This window comes from Felis catus, chromosome A1, assembly GCF_018350175.1.
Source record: "Felis catus isolate Fca126 chromosome A1, F.catus_Fca126_mat1.0, whole genome shotgun sequence".
In the NCBI taxonomy this organism is placed as follows: Eukaryota; Metazoa; Chordata; class Mammalia; order Carnivora; family Felidae; genus Felis; species Felis catus.
Window position 1 is genome coordinate 2,054,002 of NC_058368.1, and position 22,146 is coordinate 2,076,147.

At 48.5% G+C, this 22,146-nt stretch overlaps 2 protein-coding genes across 5 annotated transcripts in view; one reads left to right on the forward strand and one right to left on the reverse strand.

Moving 5' to 3' along the window:
• The window catches only part of LATS2 (large tumor suppressor kinase 2), a 77,026-nt gene extending 63,417 nt beyond the window's left edge, over positions 1-13,609 (reverse strand). For 2 of the 4 annotated variants that reach the window (XM_045039586.1, XM_023249486.2), the window contains exons 1-2: positions 13,471-13,609; positions 234-783 (exon numbers count right to left, since the gene is read on the reverse strand). In XM_045039586.1, coding sequence (XP_044895521.1) covers positions 234-572 — 339 coding nt within the window. In that variant the 5' untranslated portion in view covers positions 573-783; positions 13,471-13,609. Of the gene's footprint in view, positions 1-233; positions 784-13,470 lie in introns of those variants that run through there. The other 2 variants (XM_023249513.2, XM_023249540.2) reach the window with 2 other exon arrangements.
• On the forward strand, positions 7,487-15,480 carry LOC109494173 (basic proline-rich protein-like). The gene is made up of 3 exons (XM_045040409.1): positions 7,487-7,634; positions 12,781-14,661; positions 15,291-15,480. Exons 1-2 carry the CDS (start codon positions 7,487-7,489, stop codon positions 13,950-13,952), a joined length of 1,320 nt encoding a protein of 439 aa, XP_044896344.1. The 3' UTR covers positions 13,953-14,661; positions 15,291-15,480.
• Positions 15,481-22,146: the final 6,666 nt, after the last annotated feature.

Here is a 22,146-nt window from a genome sequence, read left to right on the forward strand (position 1 = left end):
AGTGTCTGGATCCTGCGTGAAAAGGAAAAGCAGCCAAGAGACCCTTCTGGAGAGAAGGTGGAAAACAATACAATGGCACACCGCAAGGGCCTCGGATTTTGACCTGGAAACGCTTTTCTTAGTAGCTAAGTCGGGGCCTTGGAGGGGCAGCCGCAGGACCTTTGGCTGCCTCCACTGTGCTCGGACGGCTGGCTTACTGTAACTGCCCCCGCGGGAGCCTCGGGTGCACCCACCTGGTCGCATCCCGCGTTCACCAATTCCTGCAGCATCTGCCGGTTTACTTCTGCAGCTGCGGAAGTGCCCGATTCATTAGCGAAAGGCAACAGGGAGTATCTGATTTCTCTCAGGGCTTTCTGGTAAGGTCCGAACTTCGGGGTGGCTCTCGTCTGCTGCTGCCGGGCAGCATCCTTGCCCCCCAGGACTTTGGCGGCCAGGGGAGCGTCACTGTTTGGTCCCACCGGCAGGCCCTGAGCGGAAGACTTGGACGGCTGCTTTAAGCCCTCTCGGATCTCCTGCAGTCGCTGGCGGCTGTTTCCAGAATAAGTCGTGGCAGGAAAAGTCTTTGGCCTCATTGTTAGTCCAGTTTCCTTTTACCATAAATACAATCTTCTTAAAGTGTTTTATTATAAAAAAAAAAAAAAGAAAAACTGTCAACAGTATCAGTTAGTTGTAAACATACTTTCAAAACAATTTCCTTTTGAAAATTTTCTTTCCTTCAATATTTGTAGTTCCTATGGAGAACCTAAAATTTTCCAGAGACTTCATTCCGAAGATCATCACTATCTGAAAAAGAAAATGGAAAGAACATACTCATTGATGGTCTTCACATACTGTTGACAATACTTTTCAGAAACGGGCAATGATCTTGAAAATATTCCACTTGAAAGGATTAAGAAAGAACACATCACCTCTCAGAAATGATAAAAAGTGTTCAGCTCTAGTCGGCGCCCATGACATCTAGGGCTGTCCCAAGATGTTTCCTGTAACATGTAATCTGTAATAAAGTAAATCTCCACAAGCTCATATTATTTACAAATATTCACCTCAGAGTAAGAACAGTAAGTAGTATTAACGGATCGTTCACTCGAAATACTTCATTATAATATAATTTCACTTTGAAACTTGCAGCTTGAGTGTTTAGGGTTAAACCTTCCACCTGAGGTCTTGGATTTCTGGCTTGTTCCTAATAACCACTCAGTTCGTAGCACACACCTTCGTCTCTTATCTCTGTGGCTTTACTAACCCTTCCCCCGACCTGCACCTGTGGTCCTTCCATGTCTTTGCAAAGTCTGCCGTCTAAAGCCCTCCCAGACTTCCTGAAAGACGCCACAAACGTGTCACATTAAAAGCGTCCTATATCGCAAGTGAAAGAAGTTCTAACACAATGTGTTATGAGACTTTGAAGGTAACAACTCCCTGGGTTTTTTTTATAAAATGGTCACCTTCTTATCAGCATTTTTTTTTCAATGTTTATTTATTTTTGGGACAGAGAGAGACAGAGCATGAACGGGGGAGGGGCAGAGAGAGAGGGAGACACAGAATCAGAAACGGGCTCCAGGCTCTGAGCCATCAGCCCAGAGCCCGACGCGGGGCTCGAACTCCCGGACCGCGAGATCGTGACCTGGCTGAAGTCGGACGCCTAACCCACTGCGCCACCCAGGCGCCCCCTTATCAGCATTTTGACCTAAATACCAAAATAAAAATATGTTTCTTGGAGACACTGATCCTTACGCGGACGGGGACTGGTAAAATCACGTGGGTGATTCCGTTCTCAGAGCGCACTGCGACCGTACCAACGAGCGGCTGTACCACTAAAGGCGATCCGTGTGGATCGCCTAGCACACTTGAGCACAGAAACGGCCCCCACGCCCAGAGCCAGAGACCCCAAAGCCATTGCCGGTAGTGAACGAGACCTACCCCAGGCCTAATTGACTGAATACTCCGTTGTTGTTGCATTCGGAAAACAAGATGCTGCCCTTGGCAGCCAGCTCCCCCGGAAGCAGGATCTAGCTCAAGCCACTTGCCGGCTGGGTGACCTTGAGCGGGTCCTCTAACTCCCCGTGCGAGGCACCGCACGAAGCCTGGCAAGAGGGCGGTGGGGGGCGGCGAGAAAGAGCGCGAGAAAGAGCGCGCATGCGTCTGGCTCCGTAGCCCTGGCGGCACAGCCAGTCTTGGGGGAACCGCGCCGTCTGCCACGCGTGTGAGTGAGTACGGCTTATGTCGTCAGCTCTCGCGACCCGCGCGCGGGTGCCCACGGTGGCAAAAGCCAAGGCCTGCGCGGCCGCTGGGCTCACGCCCCAAGTTCCGGGGGCCCGCTCCCTTTCCTTCCTGTTTTGCCCTCACTCCTTCCACTCCTTTTGGCCCATAGGACTCGGGGAGCAAACTGTAAAGGATAAGCATTTTGCATTTTAATCAGCAAAGAAAACCTGAGCACCCTTTAAAGGGAAAGGAGCAGCGGGATGTGAACTTTTTGTTTCAGCGAGGAATTTTAGAACTGTAAAATGGAAGTCTGCTTCACAGACACTTCCACGTCGAAGAAAAACTGATGGCCAGTATTTCTCCGGGATCTACTATGTGCTGGGCTCTGAGGGTTCTATGTGAATTTACTTATGTAGATCTACCTCATAACCACACATGGCCGTAAACCTGAAGAAACGACATCAAAATTACTATTCTTACAGGTGGGAAGGTGGAAGGTCTGAAAAGTTCTATCACTTCCTCAATGAAACTGAGGGAAGAGTCTATTTACGAAGTAAGAACCAGACTCAACACAGTTTCCAACATGGAATTCTTATTCTGACCCACAACGTTTAACACGGCAGTCCCTGACACGACTGTTGTAAGACTCTGCAGACAGTGAACAATCAGATCCAAGAACTGCTGAGATTTCCCCAGGGCCTGGACCAGAGTGTTGGCAGGGAGCCAGAAACCCAGAGCTCTGCTTAATTGGTGTAAAATGGGGCATACTGTAACCACACTCATTTTCAGTGACTTCGTGGTCTAAGCATCTGTTTTGAAATACCTAACTTTCTAAAACCAGGGGTTCCCGTTCCAGCAAAAATAGAGAGGTTCTCAGGGAGCTGCCAAGCACGTACGGAGGGTCCTGAGTGATTCGATATGTCTGAGGACAGGCAGGAGACTTGGCTCTTTTCCTGTGGGAATTTACACAGATCACTTTGTTTCCCATCTCTAGGGTCTTCTTACCCTTTCTTTGAAAACTAAAATTCAGAAGACGTAAATCATACTATCTTCTCACAACACATAATCAGGGAGGGTTTCTTCACAGTCGAAATGTACTCGAGCTTCCTCTGCCACCGACTCATCTCTGTGCCATCCGCCCACTCGCCCACCTGGCAAACATTCATCCAAAGCCTACTAACTCTCAGGCACTGCTGGGACAAACAAGAACAAAACTCCGCCTCGGCAAGGTGAGGGTGAGGCAGCCAAATAAACAGCTTCAAAGGACAAGAGATGCCCAAAGGAGAAAAAAAAGAAACCATCTAAGAAATGGGTGAATGAAGGAGAAAGCCAGAAAAAGCTCTGAAGCAGAGACAACTGGGTCTGAGTGTAGGGAGGAATGGAACTCCAGCCAGAGGGAACAGCATTTGCAAAGGAGCAGAGGGACAGGAAGTGTGCAGGCCCCGCCCTCCCATTCACGTCCGGGCGGAGGCTTTTCCTGGAGGGTGATGGAGGCTTGAGACCCTGGAGGTGCACAGGGCTCCGTCTGAAGGAGCTGCATGGACACGTTGTCTGCACTCCTTGCAGATGGTGGCAAGCCATTGTCTGTGGTTGAGCTCAGGAGGGATGTGGCCAGAAGTGCCCTTTTAAAGAACTGAGTCTGGAATCTAACTGGAAGGGACAACCACACACACCAGGTCGACGAAGAAAGCCTGGGTGAGAGGCAGCAACCCCAGGGAGGGAGGAGAAGAGGGCTCGGAGCTAGCTATACCTTGGCCAGGTGTCAGGGCTTGAAGACATCAACAGAGCCACCAGCAGGTGGGACATTTCCGTCGCTCGTGGCTGTCCACGAAAGAGAGCAGTTAGGTGAGTGAATGGAGAGCTCGTATCCCTCCCACCCGGCATGTCTTAGGGAGCAGCGGTCTGTAATAAGCCTCATTTTACCTTCAGGCGCTATTAGCAGAGTGAGGAGAAGGTACAAGGTGTTTTGCACTCAGCCAAGAAGGCCAAGGGCCGCAAGAGATGGTCCAGACTGAGGAAAGAGGAGCCGTGAGAAAGCCAAACCAAGGCGCCCTCTCTGCCCAGCCACACCGGCAGAGGGAAGGGGAGCCAGACGCAGGTGAGGGAGGCCCCGGCTGGTCCTGAGGCTTAAGAGCCACCTCTGCAATTTACTTTCAAAATGGGAAGCTGGGGCTCCCGGGTGGCTCAGTCAGTGAAGCATCCGGCTCTTGGCTTCAGGTCATGACCTCGTGGTTTGTGGGACGGAGCCCCACGTCAGGCTCCGTGCTGATACCGTAGAGCCTGCTTGAGAGGCTCTCTCTGCCCCTCCCCCACTCTCTCCCAAAATGATAAAACTTAGGAAAAAAGAACGGAAAGCTGCTGAAAGCTGGGGAAGAAGTAAGGCTTGGTTTGGGGCGGGGGTAAAGTTTGACATCACTTCTTAAGCTAAACAACTCGTAAGATCGACGAACGTTCACAGAGAACACACCCTGATGCGTAGCATCCAGATCAAGGAGTGTTGTCATGACAACTCCAGAAGCCCCCAGCCTCCCACAGACCCATGCTTCAAGGGGAACCTCGGTCACGACTTCCAGCACCAAGGGATCAGCCTGGCCAGTTTTTGAACTTCATGTCCGTGGCATTCCACGCTCCGTACTCTTTGTCCAGCTTATCTGGGCCAACACCGTTTGGCTATTCACACACCCGGTATGCAGCAAGAGGGCCCCTTTTTCACTGCCGTGTCGTGTTCCATTGTGTGAGCATCCTGGCCATCCACTCTGCCACCACAGGACACGTGGGTCAGTCCCGGTCTGGAGCTGCGGCAAACTGTGCTGCTGCCTTAAGGCTGCTGAGCCCCCACGGCCCCGGCCCCAGATCTGAGGTGCTGAGTCCGCGGCCCGCTCTACGACACTGCTCCCACCGCCCTACCAAGTACTTTGCGCAGTTGCGGGCAGAGCCTTGGTGGTTCATGCGGTACCTTTGCGGGGCTATAAAAAGATGCCCCTTCGTCAAGTAAGTTCTTTGCGACTGTATTGTCGTACAACGCGAGCAACTCCTGCCCTGGGGAGCTTTCCAGAGCTCTGGGGACAGTGGCCTGGCTCGCTCTTAAACATACTGAGGCCACATGTCACGATCTATCACACACCCCGGGTGAGGGGGGCAGGTAAAGTCTGAACCACAAGGAGGGTGGTTCTTCAAGGCAGGTGACAGAGGAGAGATATGATCGTACGTACTGTCCGGAATATGCGCGTATCGTGCGCATCACGTGACTTTATCCCGGCAGGTAACTCCCGCTGCTGCTCAGGTCATCTGCGAGCGGCCCAGAGTCTGCACACAGGCTGCACACGCCCTCACGGAAGTGAGCACTTACACGACGTGAGGCATGCCCTTTTACGTGCAAGGCCCTTGAACCGTGCACAACGTGAACACTCACACAGGCGGTCCTGTTACTAGGTCTTAGGGAAGCAGAAAATAATGGCAAGCCTCTGACTTTAAGGCGCTCAGAGTCTAAGATGGGAGACAGAGGGGAGGATTGGTTACTTGCCTAATGTGACAATAAAAGTCTTCCCAAAGAATTATGGGGTCTGAAACGGAATAGCAGCCGGAGAACGGAGAGAAGTGGGTGGGTTCAACAGCAGCTAAGAACCAGAACCTGTCAGGGTTGGTGACGTTCACCAGAGGACTGCTCTGGAAGAGGCGGCCAGGTTTTTGGTCTGGAAACCAGAGCTGATGGCAGTACCGTCCTCTGAGCCACGACAACCGTCGGCACAGGGAGCACCGTCCAGAAAGCAGCCTTGGCGGGGACGGAGGAGGGCAGTTATCGGGAAGTGAGGACACGTCTGGGGGAGGCTGATTCAGAAGACTGCCGTTCGGTGCAAAGGAAACAGCAGCTGGAGGTGAGAAGCCGGGCTCCCGCCCCCAGCTCTGGCACTTGGCTCCGTGAGCTGGGCCAACACTTCCCCTCTCGGAGCTTCGGTTTCCGGCTGGGCAACAAGCCTCCCTCTGTCTCCCTGACAGGGCTGCTCGGGAGATCACAGGTGAAGCCGCCTGTGACATCACTCTCCTCTGTAACGCACAACACCCTGGCCAATTATTAGAGTTACTAATAAGTTCAGGACTCAGAATCAGTAAAAACGGCTTTAATCAAGTCAAGAGACCACACCAGGGCAAACTGCAGACGGGCTCAGTGGAAAAGGCACCAAACTGAATGTAGAAACACGGGTATTTCATGCTCACTCCGTGTGCCTCCTCTTTAAATATTCGATAACCGTGCTTCAAAAGTTAAAGTATCTTCCTTGTTAAAGAAAAAAAAAAGGGGGCGCCTGGGTGGCTCAGTCGGTTGAGCGTCCGACTTCAGCTCAGGTCACGATCTCGCGGTCCGTGAGTTCGAGCCCCGCATCAGGCTCTGGGCTGATGGCTCAGAGCCTGGAGCCTGCTTCCGATTCTGTGTCTCCCTCTCTCTCTGCCCCTCCCCCGTTCATGCTCTGTCTCTCTCTGTCTCAAAAATAAATAAATGTTAAAAAAAAATAAAAAAAAAAAGAAAAGAAAAGCACAGAGAGAGAAAAACTTAAGTCATTTGACTTCATGTTTAAAACACGTGCCTTCAGCCGGGCCCAGGATGTTCAGTTCTGAGCAGTACATGAGTTTCGAGAAGCCGACTGCTTCCCGACCAGCCAGAATCCGGTTCAATCTGTAGGACTCTGGGCAACTTAAAAGCAACAAATTCTTCCTTCCTTCTGGAACCTGGCAAGACCGTTGTCTCTGCTAGGAACAAATACCATTCCCGGCCCGATTCACTTATGCCTCCCAGAATTCTCAGCTTAAAACTCCCCTCCGCAGAAGGACCTTCCTGCCCACCCAATCTCAGAGACCCTGCTGTCCACTCCCAGCCTTCCCACAGTGCCATCACAGCGTATAGTGTGGGACTCCTCTGGAGTCACCTCCCCGGGAGGCTCCGGGGGACAGGAGCACCTGCGGTGGGGTACAGGCAGTGCAGGAACACGGCTGGCACAAGGCGGTGCACACGGGAGGCCCCCAGGAAACAGCAGAGCTCTGCCCTGGGACTTAAGACGCGGCCCAAACGAAACATCCCCGAGTGAAGCTCACACATAACTATGATCAAAGTCGCACAACTACAGTCCGTCAGTCAGCCAAGAACAGGAACGCAGCTGTGACACAGGCCACTATATGGCTGGACCGTGAGAACATCATGCTAAGTGAAATAAGCCAGACACAGGAGGACACACACTGCATCATTCTGCTTACATGAGGCATCTAGAACAGGCAACCTGAGAGAGACAAAGCGGAAATGGAGATGACCAGGGCCCAGGGCAATGGGGAACTACCGTCTAGTGCAGAGAGTGTTTGTATGGATGATGAAAAAGCCTGGAGGGCAGACGGGGGTGACGATTCCAAGAACAACGTGAATGTACCTCATGCGGCTGATTTATACACTCGTGAGTGGCTAAAATGACACGTACTATGTACAATTCACTTTCATAAAAAATGGGGAAAAACCATCTAACTATTCACGTTTAGCTAACTAGCGTTTGGAGAATGGTTCCCTTTCTAAACACAGCTACACATGCAGAGACTGGACCTCAGGATGGGGCGCTGACAGGGGGGCAAAGTCCCCTCCCGGAGTGAAGTCTAATCTGCCGATGGCACACACGCCCATGCAAGGGCACCCCCCCCACACCCCCACCGCCAGGATGCTGACCGTCACCCCCACCGTCACCCTCACCGCCAGGATGCTGACCGCCCCCCCCCCGTCACCCCCACTGTCACCCCTGCCACCAGGACGCTGAAACACATGACAGGGAACAGCTTCTGCAGAGCCATGCTCCTAAGACACTTGGCAGCTTTAGGCACTCGAGTTTCCCACAAACACCCCAGTTATAAAGCCGACCAGCACAGGTGAGACCAGCATTTCTGTGTTGCCGTCTGTATTTATTCCTGAGCCGAAAAATACCAAGTGGATGAACCCTTAAACAGAACCTGATCAGAGGTCTTGGTTTCTTTTCTTCTTGTTTGCCCCTCAACAGCTTATTATGAAAATTTTCAAACTACAGAGAAGTGGAAAGAATGACTCGGTGACACCCCATAAACCCACCACCCAGGAGAGCCCCTCCGCGTGGCAGGGAAGGAGGGCAGCACCCACTCTTCTCATGTTCTTTCCATCTTCCACCGTCGACTTACAGCAAGCGCCGGCCCTGCGACCACCACAGGCACTGTCCTGTCTCCGTAGGCCAATATGTAAAATAGCTCCTCCGGGTAAACTGTGCTCCTGCCTGAACAATCTGGAAAGCAGGAAACTTTCCTTCAGTCTCATAAAGAACGAAAGTATTTTCGCAGCCTGAGACCTTGTATTTTAGGTTTTAGATTGAAGACAATCGATTTCATGGCCAAATTATGAACTTAGGAAAGAATTTTTCGTGGGAATACTCACTAAACTAAGACTGCAGCTGGAAATTAGTTCCTCTGACACGCCGCCATATCATTTTAATAAGTTCTTTCATCAAGAATTTCCTAAACACGACGACCCTACGGCCTCGTGGACATGGGTTTTAAGAAATGAGGGTACCAGGCAAGGTAGGTCTGGTTTGAGAAATTTGTTTGGTATCATCAATCGATTTGAACATGCTTTAAAAGAAACTATAAGACTCCAGAATTTTAAAACCACAGCACAACCCACAAAACAAAAACTCCTCATTTTCAAACCTGGAGCTGAGACAACTACTTCAGTACAGGTGGCTCATAAAAACTGTTACGAGCGATTATCTGAAGCGTCTATTAATTTGGCGCCATCAACTCCAATCCCGATCCTGGAAAGTGCTAAAGGTGTTCACGAACCTTTACTCTGATCTCTCTTAGTGCTTCGTAGACCCACACTGGTTGCTTAACGCCTATCAAGCACCAACCACAGGATCCACCAGACCCACGTCTCTCAGGACCCACACTAATGATAAACATTGGCATTTTTTAAAAAATGGTATTTCTTGGGACTAAAATTCCACTTATAGTTGAAATCATATCCTTCCCATAATGAACTAGCAAAGCTGAAACTACATCAGGCGGCCGGGCCAGGCCTCCGGCCAGATGCTGAACGTCAGAATCACAAACCACCACGCTGATGGGCCTCTCCATTGTGTCCAGGCCAGGAAACCACACAACGGGGGCCATACCCCTCATAACGAGGGTCTTGGAGGAAATCAATGATTACATTCCTCTGGGGATCCAGGAAAAGTCCCCCCCAAAACAGTGCCATCACAAGGCTGTAGTGGGCTGAGAAGTGCCATAGGTGTGCCAAAAACTGCTGGATATTATGAGGTCTCACCCAGATGGAACAAGGTCTCACCTCTAAATAAGCTTACTATGTAGAAGAAAAACAAACCATCACATTCTCTATAGTTCTGTACCCGATATCTGTAGGATACGTATGTATGCATTATGAGCAACGGCATAAAAAAAAATGGAACCACAGAAGTCTGTACTCAAGATTACTCAAGTGACCAGGTTGTAGATAAATTTATTATCCGTCATTTGCAGCATTCCTAACAGCAAGCAAGCAGCTGTACAGGATGGGTCTCCTTATCTTCAACTCCATACCCGAGCAAGGGTTTTCAATCTTTGGGAAGGCCCTGCTTCCTCCCCCTCCAAATTTCAGACATACGCCAGCTAGGGAGTCAGGACACCCATCCCATTTGAGAGCCCCTGCTATGGACAGAGGTAACACTGTGACTGTGCAAAGAATCCGAGTACATGTGCCTGTTTGGGAAAAATCTGTTACAGAAAGGATCATTTCAGCAAAACTGGAAAGGCTAAAGGGCTATGATTTGATGAAGGAAGTGTGAAGCTATTCTTAGAGCCTGGAACTTCCTGTGAAAAGGCTCAAACATACAAGAGAAAGATGAACAGGCAGACAGTGTCGGGGAGGGGGCAGGTACCGTCTGGGTACATTTAATGAAAACACAGGAGTGAGACTCCTGAGGTAGGATGAGGTTAATTAGTAATGGAACCCGCTGGTCCTTAGCATTCCTCATCAGGAAAACTGCCTGGAGGCAGGGAGGCCAATACTCCAACCAAGGCCCACTCCAGTCAAAAGCCAGCTTACATCCGTAAGATCTTTGCCATCCTTGCTAACTTAGAGGCTACAGAATCTACACTACGCCAAAATATAACAATAACTAGCTGTCCATAAACTTACACCACTGCTACAAAATACGAGATGTTTCACTTGTCCTCCAGAGAAATTCCTCTGAATGTCAAACGTTAGCACACGAGCGAGAAGTATTTAATTAGCTTAAAAAACTGCTTGTCACCATTAGGTGGCCATGGTCTAGATGGTAAGCAACATAAGGTTTTGTTTTCATGTGGTGACCGGCCAACATTCAGCAATGTCAAATTTCTGTCCTAATTTTAGTATCACCAACATTATCTTTATTTCCACTATTAACCCGTTTGAATAATACTTCCAAATGAAACGATAAATCGAGTAACAGTCGCTTAAAAAAAACAATCCTGAGAGAATAGCTAACACTTAATGAAACGGGTGGTCCGAGCAGGGCTATGGTCAAATACCAGGAACCGTTCAAAGGCGCCGTGTGTAATAATGGCCTGCTTCCTAGAGCATCATCCACCCGACATCCAATAGGAGCGGTGACCCCTGGACTTGTGCCACAGAGGCCCAGATCTGTCCAGAGGAATTACTGAGCAATAGGCCTTTTTAAAAGGGAAGGAGATTCAGAGACTTTTTTCAGCTGGAAGTCAGTCACTTTAGGGATTATCAAGCCCGACCCCTTCATTCTGCAGATCGGGATACCTTGCTCCTTCTTAAACAGATTTACAGTCAAGACAAATTAAATGCGCTGCGTTCTCTTCTGTATTTCTTCAAGCCATTTTTTAGAGGTCAGGAAGGAATACTGTTGAGAAGTTTTACATCATCACCATGAAATAAAATATAAAAACGGCTTTTCGAAAACTGTGTCGGTCTGGTTTTTCCAATCCAAAGCAGAACGCCCCCCCTCCCCCAAGCTTTCCAAATCCTACCCAGTGTTTGTGGCGAATTTATCAGCTTCAACACCTTCCCCCCCCCCCCCCCCCCCCACACACACACCAGAATAGTGGGATCTAGGAGCCTAGGGCTGGCTATTTACAACACAGCATTTAAAATAACAAGTCAAAGTATTGTAGAAACACTCCCCTCCCACCAAAGGAAAGTCCCTCCCATCAACCCTGTGATTTGCTACGGAAAGAAACATGTAGAATTCCAATATACACTCAGGTCAAAACCATTTCCAACTAGATGCAGAGGCTAGTAGAATCTTTTCCAATTCTAAAATTTCATGATTCTAGTAATTGACCTTAATAATTTTGTGTGATGTCTTCTGCAGATACTATCTTAAACGGCTTGACATTTGGAGATTTATTAAATGTTCGGCAATTTTAATTTCAAAGGAATGCTGGTGTATTCATGAAACAGTGTTCTATATACCTGGATAATGAGTCCAAATTTTATGAGACGCTGAATAACGTAGTGTCTTGTTAATTATAATTTAAAACAGACTTTCTTAAACAGTCTCTGCATTCTTATTTTGTAAGATTGTTGTTACTACCTTACTACAACAGCCGCTAAACAAAAAATTAAAAGATACAAAGCCTCTTAGTCTCTTGATTTAGCCCTCAAAATCAGTGGTCCATCGTGGAGGGATTTACCCCGAGATTCAACTAAATATATGGACCAAGATGTACTTATACAAATTTCCTAACAATAAGCCATTGTTAAAGGAAGGCCCCTCATCTACTAAACTTTAAGTTTAAACCGAACACTTGTACAAAGACAACACACGTTTTGTGACTTTCATGTCAAATTTCAGTATATTTAAGTTTCTTAGTAAAATGTGGGTAAACATTTGCCGAATACTTTGGGAAACGCGTTCTTTGGCCCCTGAATTTTTATCTGCAAACTCATAGTCTCTGCTTAACAGCACTATTAAACGATTTTTTTTAAAGTCTAGATTAATACTATATTGAGAGCACGCTCACTTATATCCTACACGGTGCGAAAATGTAAAAGTTCTTGTTTAACATTTTGTCATCACAAAGCTACAAATAAAGAGTACTTCCACCGTTACGCTTGCAAGAAGAAAAAAAAAAACCTTCTAATTCGAAGGGCTCAGATCAGGTGGCCAGCAGCCCTCCAACACCGGGGCCCCCCGCGCCGTCAGGTGAGTTTCACCTCCTTTGGGGACCGGCCTTCCCCTCCTCCCCCCGGGGCACTGGGGACCCGGAATCAACAAACTACAGGTTTGCTCCAGGCTGACACTCCCGCCCAACCCCGCGCGCCAGACTTCACCCCGAGGGAGATGCTCTTCCAGAAGTTCCGAAGGCAGGCTTGCGCAGAAGCGACTGGCAAAACTCGCCTTAACTCAGAATCCGCACCTCCGGGGTCCGGCAGGGGAGCCAACTGCACGTGAGGTTGCATCAGAAAAGACGAGCTCCAGAAAGTCGGCTAAACTAGGGCGCAGGAAAGGCGTGTTATGCAACGGCCGCCGCTCTCGCGGCCGAGAAGGCGCCCCTGAAGCTCGGGCTGCGACCCGCGAGGACCCGGAGGCACACTCGGAGAGGTCGGGGCGCGCGCCGGCCGGGCGTCGCCGGGGGCCGTGCGGGCGGCGCGGCCCGCTGGGAGGAGGGGGGGGGGGGGGACGGGCGCACGGCCCGCGAGGCCACGACGCCGAGGCCTGTGCAGGGACGACGGCGCGGCCCCCGTAGACGGCGGCGCGGTGGACGCGGGATCCCGGCGCTGTCGGGCCGCGCGGCCGCGCCCGGCCCGGCCTGGGGGTAAAAGCCCAGCTCCCCCCCGGGCCGCCCCTGCCCCGCCGGGAGCCCGGCCGCCGCCGCCGCCGCCGCCGCCGCCCGGCGCACAACAAAGCGGCGCAGCCCCGCCGGCCGGGCGCTCGCTCCCAACTTGCCCGGCCCCGCGGACGCCGGACGGCCCGCGACGACGCGCCGCCAGCGGAGGCGGCTCCGGGCCCGAGCCGGGCGGGGGCCGTGGCGGGGGAGTGGGGGGGGGGGGCAGGGCTCAGGGCTTCGCTCGGGACAAACTTCCTCGGCCGCCCCGCTCCCCGCCCCTCGGCCCGGCCGCCCCGCCGAGTCGGGCGCCCCTCCCGGAGCCGCGGCCCGCGGCGGCCCGAGGGCGGGCGCGGGGAGCCCCAGGGCCCCGCCGGCCCGCGGAAACTTCCAGCCGCCCCGCCGCGGCCCCTGGCCGCACGCCCCCCGCCCCTGCCCCTTCACCTCCTGGGGCGCGGTCTACACCCTCCGGGGCGTCCTCGCCCGCGGCTCCGGGGCCTCGCGCGCCGGGGGACCGGGCGCCGGTGGCTGGAGCTGCTGTTGGCCCCGCGGGGACGGGGGAGCCCCGGGCGGCGGCGACGCGGGCGGCGGCTGCTCCATCTTCCCGGGGCGCTCACGCCGAGGTTCCAGCGCGCAGACCCAAGTGGGACATTCGCTACATTGTTGGCATTCCACGGGCGTCACGTGACCCCGCCTCCCGCGTCACTCTCGGCCGCATACCAGCCCGGGCGGGGCGCCTGCGGCCCTGGCTGCTCGGCGGCCGGCCCGCCCCGCTCCGCCCCGCCGCCGCTTCCTGCCTCCCGGTCGCGGCCGCCCCAGCCCGCCGCCACCTGCCCGCGGCCTCCCCGCCGGCGCTCGCGGACCTTTCTGCCGCTCTGTCACCCGCCCCCGGCTCCAGTACTGCCCCTTCGACCGCGCTGGTATGAAAGTTGGTAACTCCGTCCTTAAAGCCGCCGTTAGGCATCTCAGACCAGCCTTGGTGGAGAAAGTAAGTTAACAGGCCTGAAGGAGCCACCGAGTTACCAAACAGACGCCAGCTGCTGAGAGTAAGGGCAGAAGAGGACAGACGGCCGTTTGTCCGTGGCATCAAGTACTAAAGAAGGACGTCCGGATGTGTATCCAAATGTAATCAGTTTGAGTTCAGTGCAGCCCCACGGCCGTGGCTATTTTGTCTGCGGGAAGTGTCTCGCGATGCGCGTGTTTCAAGACTATGTGGATGGTCTCGTAGACCAGCAAGTGACTTTTGCAATCCAGCCCCTCGACTGTCTTTCCATTTGTGAGCTCTGGATGCGGTACAGGGCATATGCAGGGATTGTGCGGAGACGTGAGCTCGTGCTTCCTGCCACGCACAGACTGCGGCAGGTGATGGTAGGGACCAGCATCGTTGTAAAAGCAAATCCAGTTTCCTTTTTCATTAACAAACTCTTGTGAAGTTTTTAAATTTTAATTTGAAAAGAAACGGTAACGAAGGTCGTCGTGTCCGGACGTTTTTCACGACCTTACCAGTCCCCGGTCTGTCCTGCTGTGCTCTCGCCTCTCTCCCTGCCACCTAGGCTTCCAGCCCTGCCTCTGCCTTAGCTCTTCCAGGGGATCTTCCCACACAGCCCTCCTGTTTTCTGTCCGCTTTGAGCTCTGGTAATGAAACCATTCTTGTGCAACTTAGAATTCAATTTTATTTTTCAGTCTTATCCCGCACTCTATCCAGGCATCTTGCGCGGTTAAGTCCCCCGCGGATAATCCGTAATTACATCCCTCTTGCCCTCACCTGTGTACCTCTTCACTCCCCCAGCGACCTTACTTTTTCCTCCCTGGCCCCCAGCGGGCTGGGCTGGTTGACATTCTTCTTTGCGTGTGTTTTAAGGTCCCGCCCTTGCTGTCTTCAAAGATGTCAACATAATTTTTAAAAAAATGTTTTTTTGGTCAAAGAAATATTGTAAATAAAAGGAATTTAGTGGGCCTTAAAATTATGTGTAAAAACCCTTACAAAATTTTGTAATTAGTTACAGCATTGTTTGCAATAGTGAAAAATCCAGAAGAACGTAAAATATCCAGCAATAGGGAATAGTGGGAAAATAAAAGGTAGATATTCACATGACAATAGAGCTAAGTGAATGAACTAGCTGTATACTTTTCAAAGGATGAATGAGAGAATTCAATTGGAGAGTGGAAAAAAGTAAGTTGCAGAACTATATATACACTATGATACCGTATTCATAAATAAATACCACAGAACCTATACTAATCCCGTACTTTTATGAGTATAGACATGGAGACTGCAAGAAGATGCACCCAATTCAGGACAGCTGTTGCCTACGTGGAAGGAGGGAAACCAGACTGAGGAGGGAAGAATGAGGACTTGAACTTTACCTCCAGTGTGTTACTTCTTGTATTTAAAAAAGCAATGCAAAACTGTCAAAACCTTAAAATTTGTTGATTCCGGGCAAGTAGGTTCAATCATGCGTGCTGTGTTATCCTTTGTGCCTTTCTTTGAAAAAAATCTTTTGAAAATTTTCAAATATATATGGGAAGCAAAGTGGAAACAAGTAAGTTTCTAAATGGAAGCTTGCTTAGGGAAACTGACACACCTATGCAGGAGGATATTGTGATTAATGGTCATGTTTATTGTTTTTCTGGGTATGTGTTTATTGATGTGGAGTCATTCATTCCTTTGGGTTTTTTGTTTTTTATTTTTTGAGTACTGCTATGAGTCATGGGCTAAAAGCAGACACTGGGGATACCATGGAGAGCAAAACCACATGATTTATCCCCTGCTGGAGCTGACAGCCTTGTAGTGACATAATAGAGTACACTATCCAATTTTGTAAAATAATATAAGTGTATATATTTATTTTCAAAAGCTATATACAAAAATATCTATTATATAACATGTAACACAAAAAAACTTAAACATACGTACATACATATATTTTTTTCTTTTTAAGTCCAGAAAAATATGCAGCAATGTTAAAAGTTGTAATTTCTGGATTTAGTGATTCTGGGTGATTTTTGTTTCGTTTATTTTATTATTTTTTATGTACTTGATTTTTCTTTATTCAAAAAAAATTTTTTAATTAACAAAAATTTTTTTAAGTTTTTATTTTAGAGAGAGAGTGCACGCATGCTCGCGCTTGCTCATGAGTGAAGGAGGGACAGAGAGAGAGGGAGACACAGAATCGGAAGCAGGCTCCAGGCTCTGAGCTGTCAGCACAGAGCCCGCCGCGGGGCTCGAACCTGTGAACAATGAGATCATGACCTGAGCTGAAGTTGGACACCTAACCAACTGAGCCACCCCAGTTCCTCATTTTTAAAAAATTTTTTCTAAGTTTTTAAATTCCAGTGTAGTTAACACACAGTGTTACATTAGTTTCAGGTATACAATATAGCGTTTCCACAATTCTATATACATCACTCAGTGCTCAACGTGATAAGTGTACTCTTTAATCTCGGTCACCTATTTCACCCTTTTAGGTGGTTTCTGTCTGATAGCTCTTAATACTTCTAAACAGAATAGTTAACAAGAATTATGTTTAATTAAATAATCAACTAAGTAAGTACATCCACACAATTCATCGACCTGAGAAGAGGAGAACACAAGTCCAGCTGAGCACGAGGCCTACCGCAGTGGCAATGTTTCAATGTGTAAATAATTAACATCCCATGTATATAGATGTATGTGTGCGTCCTTACTCTATACCAGCTGTTGCCCTAAATTTGTGTACTATCTCATTTAATCCTCTAGACAACTGTGTTATGAACCCCATTTTCTGGAAGAGGATCCTAAAACACAGAGTCCCAGTGACTCGCCCAAGATCTCAGAGCTGGGATTCAAACCTTAGTAGATCTGGCTCCAAAGCTCAAAAACACGGGTCTCAGGAAGTCTTGATTATAGTGTACTTACAAAGAAGGAAGCTGAAATCAAATAACTCCCTTATGCTTCATCTGAGGGAGGAGGAGCGGGCGTTCTAGAGGGAGGAACAAGAACTCAAAGGCACGCGTCTCCAGCAGCAGCCACTGCGAGCACAAGGGGCAATCCCCTCCCAGGCAGGGCCCCCGCGGTTGTGAGGCCAGGATGTTTTAGAGGTTCTCCCTGAGGCACCCGAGGAGGATGCCCCCAGACTACCTACCTGCCCCCCACCCCTTCCTCAGGCTTTGAATGCAAGAAACCTGAATGATTATGGCTCAGCCTCTTTATGCCTTAGTGCCTGGAAAGCAGCATCCGGTCCTAAAAGGCCTACAAAACTGGAAGATGAGGCACACTGATTTAATTTGTTTTATACCCAGGTATTTTGTTTCCTTGAGTAGTTTATAAATTCCACGGGAACGGGAACCATATTCTTCCCCTGAGACTACATACAAAGAATGTCTTAACAATTTGAATGTATTCAATGCACTTTACGGAATTATTTTTTTTTTTTAGTTTTTTAATGTTTCTTTTTGAAGGAGAGAGAGAGAGAGAGAGACAGTGTGAGTGGAGGAGGAGCAGAGAGAGAGGGAGACCCAGAATCCGAAGCAGGCTCCAGGCTCTGAGCTGTCGGCACAGAGCCCGACGCAGGGCTCGAACCCACAAACTGTGAGATCATGACCTGACCCGAAGTCGGACGCTTAACCGACTGAGCCACCCAGGTGCTCTTGAATGCACTTTAATATCTCAAATACCAAAGTGTAAGTACCACCTTTTCCTCCGAACCAAGGACTTTGGGTCAGCCAAGGAGATCTCTGGTTCGTTGTTGGTTGGATTGTTCCATTCTACAAACTTGTAGCAACTTCCAAAGAAAGGATTAACCATTTCAGCTCTGTTAGTTGGAGACTCTGTTTCAATGATGAACTCTTTTTTTTTTAACCTTTTTTGTAATTATGATAAAATATCCGTAATGTAAAAGTCATCATTTTAACCAATTTTAAGTGTATTGTTCAGTGGCGTTATCTCCACGTCGTACAACTATCACCACCACCCATCTCCGGAACGTCATCGTCCCAAACTGAAGCTCTTACGCATTAAACAAGTCCCATTCCTCCTCTCCTTGTTTGTTTGGGTTGTTTTGAGGGATTTTTTTTTTTTTTTGCAGTTAATTGTTTCGCTTCTGTTGGGTGAGCAGCTCGTATTTTAACTCTGCTGTTGCGACCCCAGTCTCTAGTAACGTACCATACCTTACTCATTTTTTTGCTTTTAATCTGCTATTAGGTAAGGAAGATTACTTAGCTTATCAAACCTGTACGTACAGAAACAGCTGATAGAACTTATTCCTAGAAGTCTTCCTCTGCAGGGAGGAACGAGGGCTTTGTGATGGCTGTTTCAACTGCTAAAAGGCCATTTGCTTCTTCAGTTTCTGGACATTTCCCAAAGGGTTTATATTGTAGAAAGTCAGACTTCGATACAAGTAGATTATTACTGTTTTTAAGAGAGTAATAGATTAGTAGGCAGTAGATGAATGACCAGTAATGTTTCATATCTTATCATTTTGTAGAAGCCTTTAATACAAACCTCCTTATTGGGTTCTACCACCAGGTTTCTTTTAAATTTTATTTTCTTTTTAAATTTTTTACTTTTTTTTTAATTAAAAAAGAGAGATAGTATGGGGGGAGGGGCAGAGGGAGAGAGAGAGAGAGAGAGAGAGAGAGAGAGAGAGAGAGAATCTCAAGCAGCCTCCATGCTCAGTGCAGAGCCCGATGTGGGAGTCAAACCCACGACCCTGGGATCGTGACCTGAGCCGAAATCAACAGTCAGACACACTCAACCAACTGAGCCACCCGAGTGCTCTGGTTTCTTCCAAATTAAAAAAATAATAATAATTTTGGTAAAATACATCTAACTTACCATCTTCACCACTTTTTTAGTGTATAAGCTTTTATGTTTCACAATAATGAAAACAGTTCTGATACCAGAGGGGGAAATCCCCAGTATTAAGTTTTCATTTTGCATTCTTATGTGTGTTTTCGAATATTAAAACATCTTCTCTGATTTTAGCTTATTTCTAATTGCTTTCACCATTTTCGAAAACAGGACCTCCTGGAAAACTTGATGAAACTCACTAGGGCATCTTTAGGGGAAGGCCCAGGGTCCCAGCAAGGCTCCCAGGGTGGCCCCCTGGCCAGTGTCCACAGACCTGCCTTTCCAGCCCTCCAACACCACCGAGCACAGCTTCATTCTCCGCATAGCAGCCGCTCTGCTGCTCAGATGAGTAATGAAGTATGCGATTGCATAAGTCAGGATTGCTCAAGACTTTAAGAAGATTTGTTCCCAGAAGACCTCAAAGAAACACTGTCAAGATAAAAATCACATTCTGCATTTAGAGAATTCTTATGTTGACACTTCACATTATTAAGAGACGAGTTGCTAAAACAAATTTTCTTTTCTTACCACATCCCCCGTTAGCTTACTTTTCATGCCGAGTGAGCTATGACAGCAACACCAGCTATTTATTATTTCTCATTACGTGTAGAGTTGGCTGCGATTTCTATTTTCTCTGCAGACACGAGCAGTACGTTGTTGTGTCTGTAACTGAAATACAAATCCCACTGACAAGGTCTATATGCTCCGATATGTTCTAAAACCTTCCATTCAAATTTTTAATTTAATCTTTTGCAGTGAACCTTGGCAAAATTTGCTTTAGGAAGAACTAAAAGTGTGAGGCTCAAAACTCTGATCTCCACAAAATCAATTTCCGTAACGAAATTAACATTCTCAAAGGGAAACATCTGAGCCAATCTACATTGACAATAACTATTTAATTGGGTAATTGTAAAAGAAACATTTTCATGGTCTATTTTTAACTTTAAAATTAACTACTAAATGTCATCTTGGTTGTTATTGAACAGTTGCTTTTAAGACCATGCATTTTGTTTCATTAATCAGATCTGAAAAAACAAAACAAAACAATTGAGTGTGTTATCTTCAGATGCTTGATAAATGGGTTTTGATAGTAAAAACCACGATGAGATGATGATAGGCAATTTCACATGCAGAAGTGGAAGGAGGCCAGTGACGGAGAGGCGGCCAAATTTCAAAGAGCAAAGGGAAATCTGTAAAAGTCTGGAAGCACTCGTGCAGATTGTATTCGATAGCTGGTAACCCCAGGACAAAAAGAGTTTCTTGGCTTGGGGTCGAAACTTGAAAAATGTCCCAGAGCTAATACCCTTCAGGAAGAGGTGAGAGAAAGAATTAAAGTTTGAGGTAAAGATACTTGGAAGGGGAGAAGGGCGGCAGCAAAGTCATGGGAAAGTCTGGTATTCCAGGCATGCGGAGAATGGATAGAATGAAGAGAGTAGGGAGAATGTTAGAGAAATAGGGCCATGAAGTAAACAGAGAAGTGGAGAAGACCAGATGGCATCGCTCTGTCAAATTAATACCTGGGTGGGAGAGACGAGCTGAAAGAATATTGGTGTGATATCACGGGAGGTGAGAGAAAGCTAAACTGAGCTCAGGTAGAGGGAGGGGAAGAGAGGATAACGCTCTGGTGGAAATTATCACGGTTCCCAGGGTTCCCACAATGAAAGAACAGAGCAAGGTTTATGTCTACACCAAAAGGTAACCTTAAAGAAAAGAGGAGATCTTGAGTTTGCCTACCATTTCTCTCTGGTGTTTTGCCTAAAGAGGAATTTTGGGGGTGTTCATGGGTAACAGAAGTTACAGTTTGCATTTCAAAGTCCCACATACTCGTTTCCACACTTCCAAGCAATGCTGGACATTTCCACGTATGTGTCTTGACAACCTTTCAAAGTCAAAATGGTCTCAAATGGAACACGTATATTCATTCAAATATTTATTGAGCATTTACAACATGCTAGGCTTGTCACCCTCTCCAACAAGTACCTAATTTGTTCAACGTTGGGGTTGGGTTCAACACTGGGTGCCCAGATGTACTAGGCACCTGGGACAAAATACTGAAAATGGGCATTATCACGGAGCTTGCAAGTCTAGCCGGAGAGGTAGATAACAATCAGGTCCACGCTATAAACAAATGGAAAGTGTGGATTCTGGTTTGTACTATAAAAAGACACAAGTGTCCGTGAGATTTTATAAAAGAGGGGATGTGACCTGGTCTAAGAAATCAAGAAGCACTTTAGCTGAGATGTAAAAGATGCAAAGAAATTAACAAGATGGAAAGCATTCCAAGAGAGACAACTGCCCATGCAAAGGCCCTGTGGGGGAAAGATCGGCACACACCACTTCGAACATTAAAGAGAGGCCATTGTTATCGGAATGCAGGAGTAGGGGGTGGGGGTGAAGACAGAGAGGTGGGCAGAGGTCAGGCTACATCGGGTCTTGCAGGTCGTTTTAAGGAATTTAGTTTTTATACTCAGAACAATGGGGAGTCATGAAAGGGTCGTAATGACCTGATGGAATGACATGATCTGACGAGTTTCCAAAAGTTCATTCTGGCTGCTAAGTGAAAGGATGAGTGGGAGCTGAGAGAAAGGAGGCAAAACTAGTTGAGGTGAGAAGTGATACAGCTTCGTGTAGCAACGGACATGGAAAAGAGTAGATGAAATGGAGAAAGGTCGACAGGATGAGCCGAGAAGGGAGTGGCTCCGAGGTTTCCAACTTCCAAAACTGGGGGGCCATAGTGTCCATCCAATGGACTGAGATCAGGGCTTTGGTGTTGGAGCCATCCTTTGAGGTGGAGTGAAGTGAATGGAGGTGTTAGGAAGGCTTTGTAACTCAGGAGAAATCTGATCAGGAGGTCCAAACTGGTGAGTTTCTTGCGCGTACTGCGGGTGGCCCCTAAAGCTCAAGGTGTACAAGAATTTGCCCCCGGGGACCGTGTAGAGGGAGAGGGGAAGGAGACTCGACCGTTGAGGAAATGCAACATTTCACGGTGATGCAGAGCAGGGTCAGCCTGTGCGGGGAAATAGACAAGCTGCCAGAGGGCCGGAAGTAGACGTGGTTTCACAGAAACAAAGGGAAGGAGGGATCAACAAAGATATAAGCTACTCGGAAGGGAGGTAAAATGAGAAGTGAAAAATGTCCATTGGCCTTAAAGACCCAGCAGTCATTGGAAGCTTAGCAGAGAGCTCTGCTGGGAGGCTGATAAGGGAAGATGTTAGATGGGAGGACTTCCCGTCGAGTGAGGCAGCAAAGACCAAAGCAGATTCTGGGACAGGCAGTTGGAAAGGTGAGGA